Raw genomic sequence first — 17,567 nt, 5'->3', positions numbered from 1 at the left:
TAGAAAGACATCCTAAAGAAAGACAAAGTACAATTATGTTCCCTCTATACAAAGTACAGGCCTAATTGGAATATAATGGATATAATCAGATGATTTCAAGATAGTAAAATTATAGGACCTGTTGTATTTACTAGGTATGATTGAAATTTATAGACCTGATAGGAACTTATCTGAACTTATCTGAAATTAATGGACATAAAACTTATTTTCTTGGAGCTAATAGAACGCATCAATTACCCCAGTACTCTAGCCTCGATTATAAGCAAGATTGATATTTTGTATAAAGAACGCGAAAAATCGAGTAGTTTTGTTCTTTCTACCATACACTGGTTGTGTTAGTTTTCGAAATTAAATTAAGTGAAACCAAATAATGTAATAATGACTAAAATAGATTTGTTCAGAGGAATACTAGTATTTCCCTTGTGAGCAATACTTGTGGAGGTCACATTGCAAAAAGGCCAACACCAAAACTAGAAAAAACAAAAATATCCTTGTAGTTAGAACATATTCATACTTTAATGGAAAAGAAAAGTTGTTAAAGTTATTACTAAAGTACTCATCTTATTTGGAGTTAGTTTTAACTGAACTCACTCTGCATAAGTATGTGCTCGCCTAGTTATGGCACGAAGGCATTTTGGATCCAAAATTGAACAAGAATTATCAACATTCTTGTCAATTCTAGTTTTATTGTTACTTCTTCTGTAAGAAAATTGTATGGTAAGAATGTTCATCAATCTCATTCATTATATTTATAGGGTAACTTTTATTAACAAACTACTCATGGAATATGCTTTTTTATTACATGTAGCAATAGCATTATAATACTTAAAGGACTAAGATTTTAACACAAATAACGTATGAACTATATTGTTGCAATTTTCACTATCATGGATGATGATCTACAAAACAAGTTTATTTACTTTACACCCAAAAATTGATACTTTATCCCACCATTTTGGAAATGGACAAAACACCAAAAACATTTACATGAAATTACAATTGAGGGATATATCCATCCCTTACAATCTCCATAGTCAATCTTTTAAGCATAGCATAAACATCTTGAACTTGATCATGTCTTTGATCATTTGCAGTAAATACATGAATCTGATTATTAACATCAATCCAGCTACAACCAGGACTTTTCTTCAGTCCCATATCTTTAATCTTCGATCTCTGTTCCGTAACTTCATTCCATTTATTTGAATCTTCATACAAATTCGCGAGCAATACACGGTACCCAATACTATCAGGGTTCAACTCGAATATGTGATTAGCTACTATCTCCGCTAACCTCTCATCACCGTGGATTTTACAAGATCCAAGCAACGAACCCCAAATCCGATCATCCGGGGTGAGTGGCATAGTTGTAATTAACTCATATGCTTGGTTTACATACCCAGCACGACCTAAAAGGTCAACCAAACAAGTATACTGCTCGAGTTTAGGTTCAAGCATATGTTCTTCTGTAATGCTTTTAAAAAACTTCAATCCCTCTGCAACTCTTCCTGTATAACTACATGCAGAAAGAATTGCAGTAAATGTTTGATGGTCAGGGTTCAACCCATTTTTTACCATCTCGGTAAATAAAACAAGCATTTCATCTACATGACCGTGTAGGCTTAACCCTAACATCATTGAATTCCATGAAACTTCATCTCTTTCCTTCATCCCCTGAAAAACTCTCCTTGAGCCTTCCAAGTTTCCACATCTTGCATAGGAAACTACAAGAGAATTGTTCACAAGAATATTGGTATGTAATAATCCTTTTCGTGTCATATAACCATGAATTTCTTTACACTGTAAATTTGAATATAAATGTGCACAAATTGATAGTAGACATGAAATAATCACCGCATTAGGTCGAATTTGATGCTCGTGCATCTTGTAAAACGCTCTCACAGCATCATCAAAGTATTCATTGTGAGTATATCCGGATATCAGACAACTCCAAACTACCTCATCTTTTATAGGTAACATCAAAAAGACTTTTTGAGCACACGGTACATCTTGGCATTTCATGTACATATCAATTAAGGCACTTCCAATATATGTATCAGTTTCCAACCCTAATTTAACTGCCATCCCATGAATCAGCATGCCTATAAGCTTGACTGTTAGAGATGAACATGCTCGTAATGCAGCTAATAATATAACGGAATCCCGATAACCATGCTCCAATCCAGCAGCAAACCGATCTAATGCTTTCCTAGAATATCCAGATCGAGCACAGTTTGTGATTACCGTTCCCCACATTACTAAATTATGAGTATGGAAACTGTCAAATAATTGTAAACCAGAATCGGGATTAACACAGTTAAAGTACATGTCTATTAGTGAGGTACCAACTCTAACATCTAGGTCCAAACCAAATTTGATTATTAGGGCGTGAATTTGCTTTCCAACAGCTAAATTTAAGGACTCTACGCACAAGACAAGAACAGCAACCATGGTAGAAGAATCAGGCTTAACACCTAAAACCATCATTTCAATGAAAGAAAATAGTGCCTGTGAGTAATAGCTATTCTCGACATACCCCAAAATCATAACGTTCCATAACACGGTATTTTCTCTTGCACTCCCAACAAAGCTCCTAAAAAGCTGTTCTGCATACCCTACAAAACAACATTTCATATAAAACTCAAGCAACCCATTTAGCACAAACTCATCAATATCCAACCCACTTTTTATCACAAAAGCATGTATTTCTTTCCCATGTATCAAAGACTTAACTGAAGCACATGAAGAAAGAGCTGAAATGCAAGCTACCCTATTGGGATGTGTACCGAATTCACAAACCATGCGTGTAAACCATTCCAGTGACCTCATATACAGCCTGGATTGATAAAATCCAGATATCATAGTGCTATGTGAAACTGAATCCTTCTCTTGCATTGTCTTAAACAACCTTATTGCATCATCACTTGCACCACTTTTCCAAAAAGTGCTTAAAAGAGAATTTGCAACAGATATATACTTCATCACACCTAACTTCAGCACATGGCCATGAACTTGTCTAGTCAAGCTTATATCAGAAAGACCACCAATAGCCTTAATCAGAATAGGAAAAGAATGAAACACATTTGGGATGAAACCATCATCCAACATGCCTATATAAAGTCTAACAGCATCACCATAAAATCCATCTTTAGTAAGCTCTTTAATTAGCTCATCAACAGACGGTTCAGTAACCAAGCTCGTGTGAGTAAAATCGCGTTTAAAAACGGAATTGTCAGAAGAGCTATACTGATTTTTCTGTGTGATTGTAGTAGTAGTATGGTTGCACTTAGAAGTGCAAGAGATATAAGTAGGACTAGTGTTGTGGTAAGAGAAAAACCTACACTGCTCAAGTAAAAACTGATGCCGATTAAAGCTGTAATGGTGAAATTGAGGAGTGAATACATTACAATGTGGGATAGTCGTCACCATTCTTGAAAACCCACTTCTTATAAACTCCAAATTATCTGTGGTTTGTCATGCTACTCAAATGGTGATCAACCTGGGCAAATTAAGAAATTAAATTAACAAGAAGTTCAACTAGTGGAAAAGCCAGATAATTTTGAAAACATAGTCACTGAAATAATAGATTAGCAGGGAAATTTAAACAAAAAAAAAGCCAATTTAACAATTGAATCAGAAAATCAGATTAATAATAAAATTAAGTTTTCAAAAATAGGAAATCAATATACTTCTGTATAAATGATTGTCAAGGCAAACAGAAAACTAGCATGCCAATCCTAGATTCTAGTTACAAATTCAACAATTAACTGAAACTTCCCAATTTACATATGAACCCTAGATTCTAGTTACAAGTGAGGAATTGATACCTGATTACTGAGTATTTTATGCTCATATCAACGCCAATCGGCACGGACATACCACTTAGATAAAAACCCTAAATCAATTTTGATTAGCTTTGAAGAATTTAGAATCAAAAAATTGAATACTCCGTAGAGAAAAGGGTATGAGATGAAATGAAGAATCGTGGTTAGGGAAGTAAAAAGGGAGGGAAATAAAAGAACTAGGTTAGTGTACTTCACAATAACGGAAAGTTTGATGAAATTTGTTAAGGGGATAATTTTTGAACATGAGATATAATTAAGGTGGATAAAAACTCATTTTATTTGTAACGTGTTAAATTTCAAAATTCGATAAACATAATAAGGTCGTAAGTATATAAAATATTCTATTTTTTAATGGACCAAATTCAGATGATATAGGATGTAATCATTTGGCAAAGCTAACATTTTCTAAGTTTTAACACATCAAATGTGATTCGATTTATGTTTGCGAATTATCAGATGTCACACAAAAAACACATATTCAAACTGAGTTCAAAATATATATGCAATATCTTGGCAGCCTCAACAGTAAACATCTTCTATGTTCTAACATTTCAAGCACGTTTCGATCAATGTTCACGATTTGTCAGAAGTCAGAGCATAAGTATATGCTCAACCTAGTTTCAAATGATATAAAACACGATAACTTGACTAACTCAACACTTTCTATATTTTAACACATCAAATGTGATTCGATTCATGTTCACGACTTATTAGAACTCAAGAACATAAGCATACGCTCAATCATAGTTCAAATAATATAAAATTCGGTAATTTGACGATTCTCAACATCAAAGTTCTAACACATCAAACACGATTCATTTGATATTTACGAATTATCAGTAGTTAAGAGACTTGGGACATCATCGTAAACCTGATCAACTAAATTTGATTAAGCCCGTCCCAAAAAGTGTGGGTTTAGACTTTAGACTTTAGACTTTAGACAACCTCAAATATGCATTTTTAGATCAAAATCCGAACTCCCGTGCAAAACCCGTTTGATCCGAAAATCCCGTGCCAAATTTATGGATTTGGGCCCTAATTCAATCACATCGTTCTCTCCAAAATGCCACCACCAAAATTTTGTAGTCAATTTAAAAAAAATACGATCATGATGAAGTCAACGTTTGATTGCCAAATCATGGGTCCAAAGTCCAATCGGGCCATGAAATATTTACGAAAGGGTAAATGATTTCTCTATAATTAAAAGCGGTCCCTTTTGTCATCTTCCTTTTCCAGATGTACACTTTCTTCCTTCTCGCAATCTCTAACAACATAGACACAGTTTAATTAGTGATTCTTGGATTTCCTTTGTTCTTTTTAGGTTAGTGGGTCATAATCTTACCTTTTCGATCCTAATCATTCACTAATTATCGTTCTTTTTCCAAGGTTCTACAGTATCAACTCTTTCTATGTAAGTTCATCCATTTCTTGATAGTATGTTCTTTCTTTTCATACTTTATTGGTTTATTTACTGATTTATTTATATGGGGTAATAATATTTAGAATTTGTGGGTTATTTTGGTACCAACGCATTGTCATATTTACCTATTTATAGCTATGAATAATAATGAAGAATTTAAGATCAAAGGATCTAAATAATTTGTATTTTTTTTCCAAGTTAAGAAATTTGGAATCTGAAATCCCTTTCCAAACCCACCAAGTTTGACTTTTAGTTGTATCATCCACTTTTGACTTGTAATTTTGCAAAAAGAGGAAATTTTATTGATTGAAGATGGTATGAAGGTTCTTGAAACTGTGTTTTTTTGGGTCTTTATCAATTTTTTCCAAGAACTTTATGTTTAAAAGGGTTGTGGAATATGATTCTGAAAAGATAGAAAAACTTGACATAAATGGTCTGTTCTTTCTAGGTTGGCAAGTGTCATAGAAGGAGTTGATGAAAGAATTGGGTGAAAATTTCTGCTAGTTGAAGAAGATGGGGTCATTTAAAGGTCATGTAGTTCCAGGAACACTGTTTTTGCTGGTGGGTTTATGGCATATGTGGTGCAGTGTGTACAGATATGTGAGAAGTCCGAATACATTCCGGATCCGGGTATGGAATCCGGTGCCGGGTTTTGATGGGAGGATCAAGTACTTGGAATTGTATGTGGTTGTGATTGGTTCTTTTATTGATTTGTGCATAGAACTTGTGTATTCACCTCATCTCAAGTACTTTGTAAATGGGGTTTTGAATCCTTCTCATATGAATAATTTTGAGCACTCTGGGATGCTTATCATGTTCTTCATCTTCGGCCTCGTCGGTCTTTTATCAGTAAAGACAAGGTCTGTTTCTCTTTCTTTCTTGCCTTTTGAATCAAATATTGCATCCTGTAATTGTTTTATATTTTCAGAAAAAAATAGTGGGAATTGGGAATTATATAATCTATTTGTTGGGGTTGATTATGGCATGTCAAAATCTTAAAACTAGTTTACTTTATGTGTAGTGCCCTTAAAATATTTTTGGAGCTTTATTTTCTTTATTTTACAACTTTTTCTAGCATCAAATGAAATTGTTTTGGTAGGGACAATCACGATAGTTTTTGAATTAAAACTTAATTTAGTAGTTGTTGAACATCATAGCTCTATAAAGTGTCATTGTAGTTTTTCTGCTTGATTTCTCTGATGTCAAAAAAAGAAGTCTTTCCTCATTTCCCCCCCCAAAAGGTTGAAACAACAGTAGCATTTATTGATCAGTTGATGTTAGTTTTGCCACTTCTTACTTTTTGAGTTGAGTAGTAATTTGGTGAATTTTATTTCTTTACTAATCTGTACTCTGTAGTAAGTGCTAAGCCACATGCGCAAGAAGGAAAGGCGGTATATAGACCAGGTTTACCCTTGGTAAACGGTTTGCTTCATAATTCTAAGTTTGCTGGTTCTTGATAGTGTTCACTTAACAGCCTGTTAGTGAAATACTTAAATCTGCTTGAGAGGCTATAATGGAAATAATGACAAAATCAACCTCTTGAAATGGTTTATGTTTGTCAACACTATAAGTATTTCTTTTAATAAAGGTGCTTAAAAGGAAGAAAGTTATACGGTTTGAATGTTTTTTTTAGTTAGAAAGTTCATGTTAGGTTATTAGAGACTGAACGACCGTAATATATCTGAATCTGAAGTGCATTACTTCGTCAGACTCCCACTTTAGATGGATCCCTTTTATGTTGGAAGCTCTGAGCTTCTTTTTTTCTGATAAGTTGACAAAATTCTATGTAAATGTTACTCGTACTAAAGAGGAAAGTGAAATTTAGAATAGGACATCCCAAAATAGGATTCAAAATATTCAAGATATTTGAAGGATTGTCTGCAGTGTCATGGTTTATGCATATTGTTTCATAGTAGTATGAAATATTATGTTTTCGTCTTAGCCAATCAAACTCTAGCTTATGTCTTCTTACTGGGTATCCTTAAACTTGAAGGTAGTACTTCTTTTTTGAAAGAGAAGTTAATACTTCTGTTGCGTCAGTTATTCAATATTCTGATGGAATTCAGCAAAAAGAAGGGAAAGCAATTTGTGTCAACAGAGGATAGTTTTCATGTCTTGACTCATGACTCATGAGTAGCAACCTGAGTTACAAGCTACAATGACTAGTTCGCCTTTGTACTACTTTTGAACTGGTGTATATGATCTGTTTATTAGCCGTAGCCGTAGCCATAGCCATAGCCATAGAGAACATTCTCATGCTCATTTTTTAACTATTGGCTGGAACTTTGGGCTTCGTTTTCTGGATCACAGTGTTCTACTTGCGGAAATAAGATGTTAACTTAGGGTGCGTTCTATTCACCCGATTTTCACATATTTTTTCTGAACTTATTAGAACTTATCAAAATTTATTTTAGTTATAAGTTGGACTTAAGTATCCCTTATTTTTCCTGAATTTATCTTATCTGATTTTTTCTAAACTTAATTGAACTTATTTTCCCCGAAATAAGTGTAAATAAGATGAACAGAACAGAGCCTTTAACCAATAAATGAGACAAAGGAAGTAATAAATGAGAAAAATGCTCACAACTATCTGAATAATACATTACCTCTGAATTACTAATTCTAGTTGAACATCTGACAGTCTCAGTGACACTTATTTCTGAAAATATAGCTAACCACGTAATGTTTTCCGTTCTTCAGCATTCTTCCCTTACCAGACGGAGCACTTACTTTGATCGGTGCAACAGCGTTCTCATCAGAGTACCTACTGTTTTACTTCCACTCAACAAATCACAAAGGCCTAGAAGGCTACTATCACTACATCCTAGTTCTCCTGATAGGCTTGTGTGTTCTAACTAGCGTTGTTGGCACACTTGTACCATCAAATTTCCCGCTTGATTTATCAAATAGTATTGCCATAACTCTACAAGGCCTTTGGTTTTACCAGACTGCGTTCACACTTTACGGCCCCATGATGCCACACGGGTGCCAACTTAAAGGAGATGACATTGTTTGTCATTCAGCTGATAGTCAAATAAGAGGAGAGTTGCTTGCAAATTTCCAGCTATTTTCAATGGTTGTTGGTGTTTTTGCTGTAATCTCTGTATTTTACAGTTTTGCCACTTCGAGATTTGGCCATTCTAGTCAGGAGAGGTTGCAGGAAGCTGATGGTGATTTGTAGATATTAAAGTAGGTAATGCCATTTTCCCTTCTACACTCCTTGTTGATTTTGTCTTTCTGTAGGCAGTTACAGATGCATTAGAAGATTTTGCTGGTTTTGACTGCTCTTTTTTTTTCCGTCTTTCCTGAAAGTTTAATACTACAAGCAATTTTTGTTGGATATTATTATACACGAAGTACGTAATAACATTAGCGTTATGAGTTTATTTCAGGTAAAATTACAGTAAAATTACAACCTATGTAAGGGAGCGTTCTATTCATCTGATTTTACTTATTTTTCTCGAACTTATCTTATCTGAACTTATCTGAACATAACTGAATTTATATGAACTTATTAGTACTTAACAAAACTTATTTTATTTATAAATTGTACTTTGCCAACCCTTATTTTTCTTGAACTTATTTGAACTTATTTTTCCTGAAATCAGTGGAAATGAGGTGAACAAAACAGAGCCTAGTTGTCACTTTGATTAATAATTTAAGTCACTAGCGTGACAACTAAATCCGAACTGAGATACTAACTCATTATTTAACATTTTCATTCATTGTATCTTATAAGAAGTATATGTTTCTTGTGATGCAGCAGAGATATTCGTAAAAAGTTGAAGGCAGGAATTATGGCAAGGGTAGTGTTGAGTTAACCGAGACCTTGAAAACACGAGGTGACCATCTGTGGAGTTGGATTTTCTTATTGTGCAGCATTCCATTGATTTATATACATGTAATGCTCTTTTGATCCTTAAGAGTTGCTTAGGGGGTCATTTGAGTGCTACCTTTTTTTAGGGTTAGCAATGACATCTTATTTTTGTGTTCCACATGTTTTACTACAAGTCTGTTGATATGTTAAGAATTCTTCTTTTTTGTTTGTTTTTGGGGCTACAAATGTAAGTTACTACTGACTAACGCGTATTGTAATCGCACTTTGTTTACCCTAATTATTTACAAGTACCTTCGTGAGAATAAAAGGTCTTGCATGCACTAGGTGTACAATAAAGTTATTGAACAAATAAACACAGAGTAATTTTTACCCAGATTTTGGTCACTTTTAACATGTTTTGACTTAACTTTTACGAGAAATGTTTACAAGAACGGAAATGTTGCCAATTTCCTCATGGGCATGGGCATTGCCTATTGCTAGATCAGGACCTCATTCACAGCACACAATTTCCAGAAATAAATTCTTCAAGAAATGATTAGCTACTAAAACATGTTCTACTCCACCAAACAAAATTTATCTGCTAAGCATTTTGGTATCAGAATTCAGAAAGGAGAGGTATTTAGGAAACTTGCATATATCAATAACAACATTTCCTTTATATCATATGATATGAAAATGCATTTGTATATGGGAACTGAAGCATATACATATGATAAAATCAAGGCACACGATGTCTAATAACTGTGACCAGTTCCTATGATTCCTTTATTCGATTCAACTATGTGACTAAACCATCAATCCAGGATATATGTAACTAAAAGGTGTTATTTCAGTACGGAACAATAGATTCTATAAGTTCTTGAAGTGGAGCCAGCTCCTTCTTCTCAATCAGCCCAAATTCCTGCAAACAGTGAGACAATGACAGCAACATCAGATTCTGAAATGTTGTTACACCAGTACAAAATTGCAGATTATATAGTTTAAACCAGTAAAATCATGAAATGTTGTTAAACCAGTACAAAATTCAAAAACATGATGACAACTCCACAAGTGAAAAAATCTAGCATAAAACGTTGACCACAAAAATCGTGAATATATTGTCACTTGATCCACACAATCACGAGTATATTGTCAGCTACAGAGGTTGAACTAATCGAATCAAGTTTTTCCCTTGGGAACTTCCACATACAATTAGTGTCATTTGAAAAAAATCAGCAAGACAAATACTATATACATATTTGATGTTCTTCCTAATTTCTTAGTCGTAAAGGAATGCTTGAGAGTTTCAGGGTTTCAACTTGAAAAGTTATTTAAGTGGGTAGTACCAATGAGGTCTTGGCCTAGTGGTTAAGACTGAGGGCCTGTGTACAATAGGTCACATGTTCGATTACCCCCCCCCCCCCCCCCCCCCCCCCCGCCCCCCATTTTGTAACCTATATTGCCTTTTTGGCTCATTCGCTCCAAAAAAAAAAACCTTTTTGGCTCATTCGCTCCAAATAAAATAAAATTTAAGTGGGTAGTAAATAGCTAGTTTGAAAAGTTAAATGTTTGAAATACTTTGACATTCTTACTAGTCTTCCTTATTTCAAGATATGAAAGAAATGAAAACTAAACCAGCCTTTGGACTCCCAGCCCCTCAATCGGCGATTCGGCGTAATAAAAGAGAAAGATTTTCTGGTGAGTTACAAATAAAGGCATATTTCATTCCCTAGTTTAGTCCATCATGATTCATTTTCACTGGAAATCTGAAATGGCAACAAAACATGAACTTCCAAGAGGTGAATGCCTTAGACATCCGACCCATGGATGTCTAATACTAGGAATATCTATCAGTCATGTGTTGGTGTTATTCAACACTGCTACCATTCATTTCTAGTTTCTTTTTTTTTTTTTTTTTTTTTTGAGAGCCACTGCTACCATTCATTAAATAAAAACTATACGGAGTAATAAAATCAGAGACTTACAAATGTGAAAAGTATGAAATGCTTGAAACAAGTATTCAAGTGAGCCTCCTCCTTGAGACTCACTATCTTCTGGAAGTGTGAATGATAAATATGAGCATACACCCTAAAAAGTCGCTTGAAGATTGTTTTGACGACATCCCTGAAATTCGAAGGAAATGGTGTCCCTACAAAATAAGAAAGTAAAAAGAAGAAGTGTCTGTTAAAGTACAAATAGGGTTCACATAAGCCTGCCCAACTTTTCCACCAAAACAGGGTTTCTAAAAAACAATCATTTGTTTTCTTCTAGGGGATGGCATGTTGTTTCTACTAAGACTCCGTTTGGTTTGGTGTAAAACGTTTTCATTGCCAAATGATTTTCCATGTAAAACATTTTTCAAGGGAAAACACAATTCCGGACTAGTTTTCTGTTGTTTGGTTCCTCAAAAGAAAACGAGAGAAAATTGAGGGGAAGAAGGGAGAGGGAGGTAAAGAGGAAAGGATGAAATGTGGAAAAGTGGTTTCTCTCCCTATCAAATGGAAAAGGTTTTTCCACCTTTGACTCTTTTAGGAAGTTACGGAAAATTATTTTTCATCCCATGCCAAACCAAACAAAGTAAAGTGTTGACAATGGAAAAACCGTTTTCCATGAAAACGTTATACACCCTACCAAACAGAGCCTAAATAATAACACATGAAAGGACTTAAAATATCAAAAAGGATTACCAATCTTCTGTGGGAAGAGGGATTCATCATCCAGTTGAGATTCAACCCAGTCCATCAAGTACTCAACATATTTTGGAGCAGAAACCTCAATAGGCTTTTTGATCTGAACTCCATCGGCCCACCGATACTCGTATCTGTCGCAGCATCAAAGTGATACACAAACATGATGTATGACATCAATAATTGTATCTAAAGTTTGATTATCAATTATCTTACAGGTTAGATATGATATACCCCTATACGGGAAAATACATACTAAAATATTTCAACATTAACAGAGACCCTGGCAAGGTTAATTTATGATTTATCCCACAGTAAATCATGTGGAAAACTATTAAAATACAGCCATTCCTTTCCATCCAAAACACTCCACAGCATACTTCATTTCACCTAAGCAGATTCTTCACCTTCACCTTACCAAACCCTACAAACTGAAGCCATAAACACTCTTGTATGTGTTTTTTTGTATGTTGGATTACTTATTAACACTCCCTCTGTCCCTTAGTGTTTGCCCCAAGAAGCAAATGTGCTTTATTAAGAAATGGGTGTGTGGAATTGAGAAGAGACAAACGTGGTGGGCCAAATGTATTGTATATGAGAGTAAAGTTATGGTCCCATGAACATTTATGGTAAAGGAGCAATCTTTTAGGGACCGACTAAAATGGCAAATGGCGGATAATTGTTTATGCAACTAGCACCAATTATAAAGCTACATCAGAATGGATTTTCATGTTTGATTGCTAGTGTACAAAGCCTTAAGTTGGTTTAGGTTTAAAAGGTGTTTTCAGAAAACATCTAAGATCCAATTTCTTTGACTTCTAGATTTGCTGACTTCAATTTTCAAATTCTCTTTCCTTCCACCATCCTACAGTGTGAACTATCTATTTTTCTTGCTCCTAACCTATAAAAACCAATTGATCGAAAAAAGACCTAGATATTCCCTACAGAAGATGCTCCAATACCATTTCTAAAGGCCAGTTCTCAAACCAAAGTGAAACCATCTTTTTGGACTGACGTAGCACTGGAACTATTTACTCTATAATCTTTTTTTTTTGGTTTAAAAGCACTGGAACCAATCACCTTATTTGCATCTGTTTGGAGATGTAAGCAGAAATAGACGAGCTTATCAATCCCTCCATATCAATATTTCAGATCCAAAATAACATAAATACATCAAGCAATCTTCCTCTTTTCACACCTTCAGCATGTTAAAGTTCTAAAAGTCTTGTACCACTGTTGACCTTCTAGGCTTTTAGTCATTCATAATCTATAAAATATCAAATTAGACTACTGTCGTTGATGCAGTCTTAATCACCTTCAGATGTTCCACCTTAAAATAAGGCTTAGTCTAACTCCACCAAATAAATATTCACAAAATACTGCTATTTGTGACCACTTCTCACATCATACACCAGCATATTCAAGGACAAAACACAATAGACACTCTGACACCACCACACCCAATAGGGGCTTTGGTCCATACACTAGCAGGCCTGGGGAGGTGAAGATATATGCCACTTACTATAAACCACCAAAGACAGGACATGAATTCGGATATAAAACCACAAAAGGAAAATATCCTTACTAGCACCTATCTATGGAAGCACCCCCTAACACGACTCCTTCACTTACTTTTACCTACGACCAATCAACTTCGGGCAATGAAGCTAAATTCACCTCAGTTTCAATTTTACCCTTTAAGCATGGATTACTTCATGATATACGTTAGACATAAACTGAAATTAAAACCTGTGTTGCATAAAAAATGGGGCACATAAATGTATATTTACCACCAAACGTCCCAAATACCCAAAAAAAAAGACTAATTAAGAATATTTTATAGACTTTAACGGGATCCCTTTTTATTTATTTATTATTATTATTATTGCATTAACTGTGTTAAATAAGGTAGTAAGGAGAATACCACACAAGAAAAATTCACCGTTGAACAAACACTTGATTTTACCACTAAATTGATGATTTCTTTCCTAAATCTAGAACATAACATGTTTTCCAATTAAGGTGATGCATTATTGCATTTGTCATCTCTCAAGAAAACTAGGATAATTTTTATGGGATCCCTGTTGTTTTTCCATCACAAGAATTTTTGAACAAATTGTGTTGAATAAGGTAGCAAGGAAAATTTCACAGGAAAAAACAATCGTTGAACAAACACTTGATATGACCGGTATTTCTTTCCAAAATCTAATGAAGCAGGTCATAAAATAATAATAATAAAAAAAGCATGATACGTTTTCCGGTTATTTTCACCTGAAACTAACTCTCCAAGGACCATGCAATTCAAGCAAAGAAACAGCGTTTGATATCACTAATGAATACAGTGGGTGCAATATATGAATGTCTGAAAACAATCTCTAGAAAAATCTATCTCGAAATCTATGAATGCTACTGCATGAAGTAAATAAATAAGGGAAATATAGATCTAAAAGGAATTACTTGGGTCCTGCAGTCATGGTAGGACAGCTCTCTGATGTACAGAACTCTGTTAGAGTGCCATAGAGCAGGTTCACCTGGTTGAAGAAATCCACAGCTGAAAAAAAAAACAAATCTCAATAATATTCAGACACAAGAGGTCCTGTAGGATTAGAATATGAAATAATGGTGCAATAGTAATTTAAATCAGAACAGTTTCATAATCTGACCTTGGCAAAGAGGCAAGAATACATCAAAATCAGATATTAGACTACCAGGGAGAGGGGTTTGATCTCAAATTGTACAGGATATAAGGGAAAGGGGATAGAAAGAGACAAAAGATATACTGTTCACAGCAAGCCATTCATTCAAATCCTCCCCTGGTGGAAGTCTCACTGCTTCCCTCAGGTTTCCACTGCCTAGGGTCGCATCAATAAGCTGCCTCAGCTGAGCCCCCTGCAATCAAATAATGTGTAAAAGATTCACTTTATTGGTAATAGCAACATTTATCCAGTTATTCAATATGCCTTAAAACTTAAAACATGATGAACCGAGTCAGACTTTTGACAATAATCATAAATCACAGCAAAATGGTTGAAACTAGTGGTCAAGACTACCGACAAATGATATAATAGAACTATTAAAAGGTTATACTTGTTGCTACATTGAAGAACAATAAGAGGAGGGGGTCAACAGGGGAGGGGGCAATGACCTCATAGTCTTCATCGTACTCATACATAGTTAAAGCCTAGAATCGACAAATAATGTTTAAACTACTGTAACAAGTATCCTGCAGTCCTGCTACTTGAAATCTTGAATTTCCCCTTCAATAGAAACTCCTTCACAAGGATTGGGGAAGTCTTGCAATAACCAGAATATGAATATGCACGCATATTTATATTAAAAAACCAACCTTACTTCCAGAAGGAGCACTCTTCTTTGGCCGAAAAGTTCTCTGGTTCCTGCCAGCGAAGAACAATGCTGTAATATTTTAGTTACATGGAAATGTTTCTAATTGATCAAGAAACATATCTCAAACTGATACTCTCCTGATTTTAGTCCATAATAGGGTATATAAATAGCGAAAAAAAAAGTGAAACTAATACATTATATATATTAGAAAAAAGAAAACATCACAGGCACACAGTGCACAGGGGGGATTGCACAAGATCAGTGCGCGTCAGCATGTGCGAGAGGAATTATCATTTTAATGATATAATTATTTCCATTTCGTTATTAAATGCATCTTAGAGCCCTTAGAAATATCCAACACTTTTGTACCAATGACTCCAAAAATAAGTTAGACTTTTAGAGATTCTGAGTTTGATTTTCGTGGGAAACAAAAGGGGTTATAAGACAGATATGGCTAATTTTATAATGGACCAAGTACAAAAACTTTCCAGGAAAAGGAACCAACCCTTTTTACGGAGTTTCCATAACAAGCTATAATTTATTAATTTGTGTTGCTTGGATCCTAACACAATATACGCTATGGACAGAAGCACATATGCCCATGAGCAGCCTTGGTTTTGCTTCTTTCCATAATGCCTTAGCACTTGAACAATAACACAACAACCCTTCCACAATGCCTTTACACCTTAACAATAACACAACAAACCATGCAAGTTTTCTTCTAGTTTAGCCCTTGTCAGCTCCTAAGCCCGACAAACCTCTAAATTCTCCAAGAACTTATTCAAACTGCTAGAACTGAACTTAAAACATGTGAGAGAAGCCGTGAAAAAGGAACCAACCATAGCAAACAAGCTATTAAAACCTCGAACACTAATGGAATCAAAATGTTGCAAGACCATAACTAGGGAAGGATGCTCCCACATCAAAGTATATTCCGGTCCTCCCCACTAGGATATTGTAATGCAGGGAAAAAAACAGCAAACAATCCTATTAGTCAAACAACACACATTGAATCACACAAGCTCTAAATCGACATATTTCCACAAGTTGCAGCTCATGAGTTTTCTCTAATTTGTTCTTGGATTTGGTAGGTACCATACTCTTGAAAGAAGTTAAAGTGTCTATTCTCCACCCAACAAAGTCCCCCACTACCTAATGTTAAGACCATGCTAGGTACACCTTAACCCACCAATAAGAAAATTCACACTGGCTGTTGTGTTATTGTTAATGTTACCATCTTCCATAAGCTAATCTTATTTCTAACAAATGATTGCACAAATTGCTACAATTGTTACCATCAAAACACACCATTTGTTACAAAACATACACAAAACATACTACTGTATGTCTGTATATCATAAAAGCATTCCAATATTCAAAATACTGCACTTCCATACAAAATTCTGTAATATGCATGCAACTAACAATGAAATTTTTACAACTTCAGTCATGTTTTGCCAGATACCCAGATGATTAACTCCACCAATTTCAACATAAAACACCCAGATGACCAATTCCACCAAATTCAACATAAAACACCCAGATGACCAATTCCACCAAATTCAATATGTAACCGATTCACTCGTTCAAAACCCCAGAATCAACCCCAACAAAAACAGATCTTAAAACATTTCTAAATCAATAAAATCACATCCCACAAGAAATTAAAATAAACCCAGTTCATAAATCACTCAAATATGATCAAACAACCCAATTAAGAAACTAATTCAAAGTAAAAAGATGAAAAAATTGAAACTAACCTGCCGAGGCCGAAGAGACTCATGGCTTAATCTTATTATCGGGCGTAAATTAGAAAGACATGAAAGGGGAAAAGTGTGAATGAGAGTGCAGTTAGAGAGTAAGTGATGGATTTTTCTGGGTTTGAAAATTGAGAAAAGGGGAGGAATTCGAAAAAGAAAGCCACCTTTTTCTTTGGCTTATTTTGGGGAAATTTTTAAAAATTTTGGTTTTTTGTTCTTGAATTGTTTTTTTCTTACAAAATGGGAAGAACATATGGGCTCAGATTCACAGAGATCAATGCTGGGTTTCTACGCCATTATGCAATTGATGCAGGTTTTGGTCCCTCTGAAACATCACGTAAATGGAAGCTTTTAGTCAAGTACGGTACTTTTTTCAACCTTTTTTTTTGCCCTTTTGTTGTGCAAGTCAAAAGTCAAACGGGTAGACAAGGGTGATGATTTCGACAAGATTCGAGCTCGGGTTTTAGGTATTATGTTGGAATCTCCGTCCTTTGATACTTCGTTAACAAAGTTCTTTGAAGTGCTCAAGTAGTCAAGAGTAAAGGTTAGTGCATTATCGAATGGCATAAATTATTCATCAATACAAGCGAGAGTTACTCGAACAAATATTACCCTTATATTAAGGTGGAAAAAAGAATTCCATTTTTAATTACAAGAGCTAATAAGGGTACACAAATTCTTATTTACGTGGGG

The 17,567-nt window shown here is 34.8% G+C and overlaps 3 protein-coding genes across 6 annotated transcripts; 1 reads left to right on the top strand and 2 right to left on the bottom strand.

Moving 5' to 3' along the window:
- Positions 1-839: 839 nt before the first annotated feature.
- On the bottom strand, positions 840-4,058 carry LOC110790965 (putative pentatricopeptide repeat-containing protein At3g25970). Its single transcript, XM_021995718.2, has 2 exons — positions 3,828-4,058; positions 840-3,499 (listed from the first exon to the last, which is right to left on the bottom strand). The coding sequence occupies exon 2, from the start codon at positions 3,427-3,429 to the stop codon at positions 994-996; it is 2,436 nt and encodes an 811-aa protein (XP_021851410.2). The 5' UTR covers positions 3,430-3,499; positions 3,828-4,058; the 3' UTR covers positions 840-993.
- Positions 4,059-5,045: 987 nt separating this feature from the next.
- Positions 5,046-9,423, top strand: LOC110790974 (uncharacterized). Of its 4 annotated transcripts, none has more exons than XM_021995751.2 (4): positions 5,046-5,256; positions 5,714-6,125; positions 7,966-8,454; positions 9,032-9,423. In XM_021995751.2, the coding sequence occupies exons 2-3, from the start codon at positions 5,779-5,781 to the stop codon at positions 8,444-8,446; spliced, it is 828 nt and encodes a 275-aa protein (XP_021851443.1). In that variant the 5' UTR covers positions 5,046-5,256; positions 5,714-5,778; the 3' UTR covers positions 8,447-8,454; positions 9,032-9,423. The 4 variants fall into 4 exon arrangements, with proteins under 4 accessions (XP_021851443.1, XP_021851431.1, XP_021851437.1 ...); XM_021995739.2 differs by having other exon boundaries at positions 5,047-5,256; positions 9,029-9,423; XM_021995745.2 differs by having other exon boundaries at positions 5,047-5,256; positions 7,966-8,458.
- A 315-nt stretch (positions 9,424-9,738) lies between these two features.
- On the bottom strand, positions 9,739-17,242 carry LOC110790999 (MOB kinase activator-like 1A). The gene is made up of 7 exons (XM_021995762.2): positions 16,875-17,242; positions 15,116-15,164; positions 14,550-14,658; positions 14,227-14,320; positions 11,770-11,903; positions 11,068-11,231; positions 9,739-10,004 (listed from the first exon to the last, which is right to left on the bottom strand). Exons 1-7 carry the CDS (start codon positions 16,895-16,897, stop codon positions 9,933-9,935), a joined length of 645 nt encoding a protein of 214 aa, XP_021851454.1. The 5' UTR covers positions 16,898-17,242; the 3' UTR covers positions 9,739-9,932.
- Positions 17,243-17,567: the final 325 nt, after the last annotated feature.

Source organism: Spinacia oleracea, chromosome 6 (assembly GCF_020520425.1).
Source record: "Spinacia oleracea cultivar Varoflay chromosome 6, BTI_SOV_V1, whole genome shotgun sequence".
In the NCBI taxonomy this organism is placed as follows: Eukaryota; Viridiplantae; Streptophyta; class Magnoliopsida; order Caryophyllales; family Amaranthaceae; genus Spinacia; species Spinacia oleracea.
Note: the sequence above shows the minus strand (reverse complement) of the source record. Positions and strands in the feature narration are given on the sequence as shown.